Source organism: Ursus americanus, chromosome 5, assembly GCF_024610735.1.
Source record: "Ursus americanus isolate L20-20 chromosome 5, mUrsAme1.1.p, whole genome shotgun sequence".
NCBI lineage: Eukaryota > Metazoa > Chordata > Mammalia > Carnivora > Ursidae > Ursus > Ursus americanus.
In genome coordinates, this window is record NC_142131.1 from 82697943 (window position 1) to 82701267 (window position 3325).

The following is a 3325-nucleotide window of genomic DNA, read 5'->3' on the forward strand; positions in this document are numbered from 1 at the left end:
AAATTGGAGATTATATTTGAGATATTTTGGCCATTCCTGAACTAAAATACAATCCTACCTTTTGTTGTAAATGAATCTTAATTATAAATAATTGCAGTATTGATTCCGATTAGGGGATTTGTTCTCTTATTCCATTCGTAATATTACAGACATTTCCTATAATTCATTTTTAATCACTTTATCTTAATAATGCTCATATGATTGATTCTTTATTTAATTCTCTCTCAAAAATATAGAAAATGTGTCAAATTCTTTTGTTATCATGTTTTTTTTTCATTACTGCTTCTATTTCTAAAAGTTGTCTGCCTTAAATTTGATGTGATCTCTCATGTCATATAGTTTCATGACATTTTGATCCATTTTTTAATTTAATTTGGTGTCCCTTGCTTTGATAATGATTTTTCTACCATTAATATGACACCACATATTTCAGTTTCTCACAAGTGTTTCCTAAAATATCTATACCAATGCATATATTACATCTTGAGCCATTTTAGGTTGTGTGTGTTTCTGACAACTGTATTGGTTTTATATTACAGTCCTAGATGTATGACAGTACCAGGGAATATATTAATATTTATTGGTAAATTCTTACTGCTCAGATTTATAATTATTGTTTTCAAATTGCTTCTTGTGTTTTTTTGTTTGTTTACTTCGATATTGCAAAAGACAATTATGGTTATTTTTATCCCAATGTGTGTGTGTGTGTGTGTGTGTGTGTGTGTGTGTGTGTGTGTGAGAAGTCATTTTGGTAGCTCTGATTTCTGTCAAAGTTACATTATCTACTTCTAGATGTACTATTGTATTTATTTTTTATATCATTATTTCTCAAACTTGAGGATTCTTTGTGTACTTCTTCTCCCAAGTCATTGTACTTTTTTTTCCTTTTCTGTAACTAATTCAGACACAAACCTGTAAAGATTACCTTGTCCATCAAATATAATATTCAAAAACATAACTGAGAAGTCATCAAGACTATTGTAAATATTAGAACATTATTGTATAATTCTTTACAATACAAAAATTTCAAGAGATTCAGTTTGACAGGATTTAGTATAGTGCAATGAAAAAGAAAGGCTACAAAGGAAGGATAGGATGAAATCTATAGAGATAATTGGAATTTAAATAAAAACATAAAAAGGTAATAGTAAATATACAAAGGAGGATAAGCTAATTCACATATTTTTCCACCTTAATTGGCAGTTGGAGTGTCAGAGTCTCAGGTGGGAAAACCTGGCTGCCATGTTTGAGCACTGTCCTCTGTGGCTCTTGAACCAAACTGCACCATTGACTTGGAGCTGGAGTCCGTACCCTCTATGTGTCCTTTTGACATGTAGACATCCCAGATCTTATAAGACAAGCACTGGAAACAAAGTGTTATTATATTTACAGGTACCAACTAAATATTTCATTGGTGTATTTTGTCAGAACATTTACATGACAAAGTTCTCATTGAGAAAACATATAATTGTAATTATAAATTTAACATACCTTTATAAAGATTTATGGAGTATAAAAAGGAAAGAAGCTGATTTTTTTAAGATTATTTATTTATATTTGTTGATGAGATAGATAGATAGAGACAGAAAGCATTAGCAGAGGGAGCAGCAGGCAGAGGGAGAATTGGACTCCCCACTGAGAATGGAGTCCCACACAGGACTCAATGCCAGGACTCTGGGATCATAACCTGAGCCAGAGGCAGATGCTTAAGCTACTGAGCCACCCAGGCATCATAAGAAGCTGTATTTTTGAAGGATATGTTATACTGTTCTCTTGATCAACTTTGCTAGAAAAAATGTTGCTAAAATAATTTATTTTAAATTTCTTTTAAATTTCTTAATTTAGTGAATGATTCACCATACTTTTTTTTCTGCTATCACTGTCTTTTTTTTTTTTAAGATTTTATTTTATTTATTTGACAGAGAGACAGCCAGTGAGAGAGGGAACACAAGCAGGGGGAGTGGGAGAGGAAGAAGCAGGCTCATAACTGAGGAGCCTGATGTGGGGCTCGATCCCATAACTCCAGGATCACGCCCTGAACCGAAGGCAGACGCTTAACCGCTGTGCCACCCAGGCGCCCCTGCTATCACTGTCTTTATAGTAAAAAGAGGCATAAACATGGAAACAGGCAATTGGACATTGGTGACTGAGTTTATTCTTGTGGGGATACCAACAACCAGAGCCCTTGGGGGCCTCCTGTTCATGATTTTTTTATTGGCCTATTTGGTAACAGTCCTTGGAAACACCCTCATCATTACCCTGATTCTCCTGGATTACAGGCTTCACTCACCCATGTACTTCTTCCTCAGCAATCTCTCTTTCAGTGAAGTATTAACTACCACCTGTGCTGTTCCCAAGATGTTGGCAGGCTTCCTGTCAGAAAGAAAGAGCATTTCATTTAGTGGATGCCTCACCCAGTTGTGTTTCTACTTCCTTTCTGGATGCACGGAGTTCATAATTTTTGCAGTCATGTCCTATGATCGCTATGTGGCCATTTGCAGCCCCCTCCAATACCCTGTGATTATGACCAGCTCACTCTGTGTGCGTCTTGTTATCCTCTCATGGGTGGGTGGCTTTCTCCTCATTCTCCCATCCATTGCCCTTAAGGCTCGGCTGCCATACTGTGGCCCCAATGTGATTGATCACTTTTTCTGTGACAGTGCCCCTCTCCTTCACTTGGCCTGCACTGACATCCGTATCATTGAACTCTTGGACTTCCTCAGCTCCCTTGTCCTGCTCCTCAGCTCCCTCTCCCTCACCGTGGTCTCCTATGTTTACATCATCTCCACCATTCTGAAGATACCCTCAGGACAAGGTCAACGCAAAGCTTTTGCCACCTGTGCCTCTCACTTCACTGTGGTCTCCATGGGCTATGGGATCTCCATTTTTGTCTATGTCCGGCCCTCCCAGAAGAGCAGCTTGCATCTTAACAAGATGCTCTTTATCCTGTCTAGTGTCATCACACCACTCCTGAACCCCTTCATCTTCAGTCTAAGGAATGAAACCATGAAAGATGCACTGAAGGACAGCTTGGCCAAGGGCCAGAACTTCCTCCAGCAGATGAGGTCCAAGTGACATGATCTTTGGGAACCATCTTATTACTGCTATCCTCAGCTTCATCAATGATTCCAGTCATGTCCCATGATGTATGTAAATTAATGGTAGTGTGAGTTATGTAAGTATTTTAACTTGCTAATAAAATATACTGGTTTCTTGTGCATGTTAGATTTTGAAGATTTTGTTTCAATAATTAAATTTTTCATTTGTAGGTCGTTATAAAGGTAATGGTGGGTAGAATTAATAGAAGTAGTAGCATTCATTAAAA

At 37.3% G+C, this 3325-nt stretch overlaps 1 protein-coding gene across 1 annotated transcript; it reads left to right on the top strand.

Annotated features, from left to right (window-relative positions):
* The first annotated feature begins 2118 nt into the window (after positions 1-2118).
* On the top strand, positions 2119-3075 carry LOC123780158 (olfactory receptor 6M1-like). Its single transcript, XM_045778944.2, has one exon. It carries the CDS (start codon positions 2119-2121, stop codon positions 3073-3075), a length of 957 nt encoding a protein of 318 aa, XP_045634900.2.
* Positions 3076-3325: the final 250 nt, after the last annotated feature.

What these genes read in the sequence shown, in the direction of transcription:
- LOC123780158 (XM_045778944.2), top strand. Translation starts at nt 2,119, where the DNA reads ATGGAAACAGGCAATTGGACATTGGTGACTGAGTTTATTCTTGTGGGG.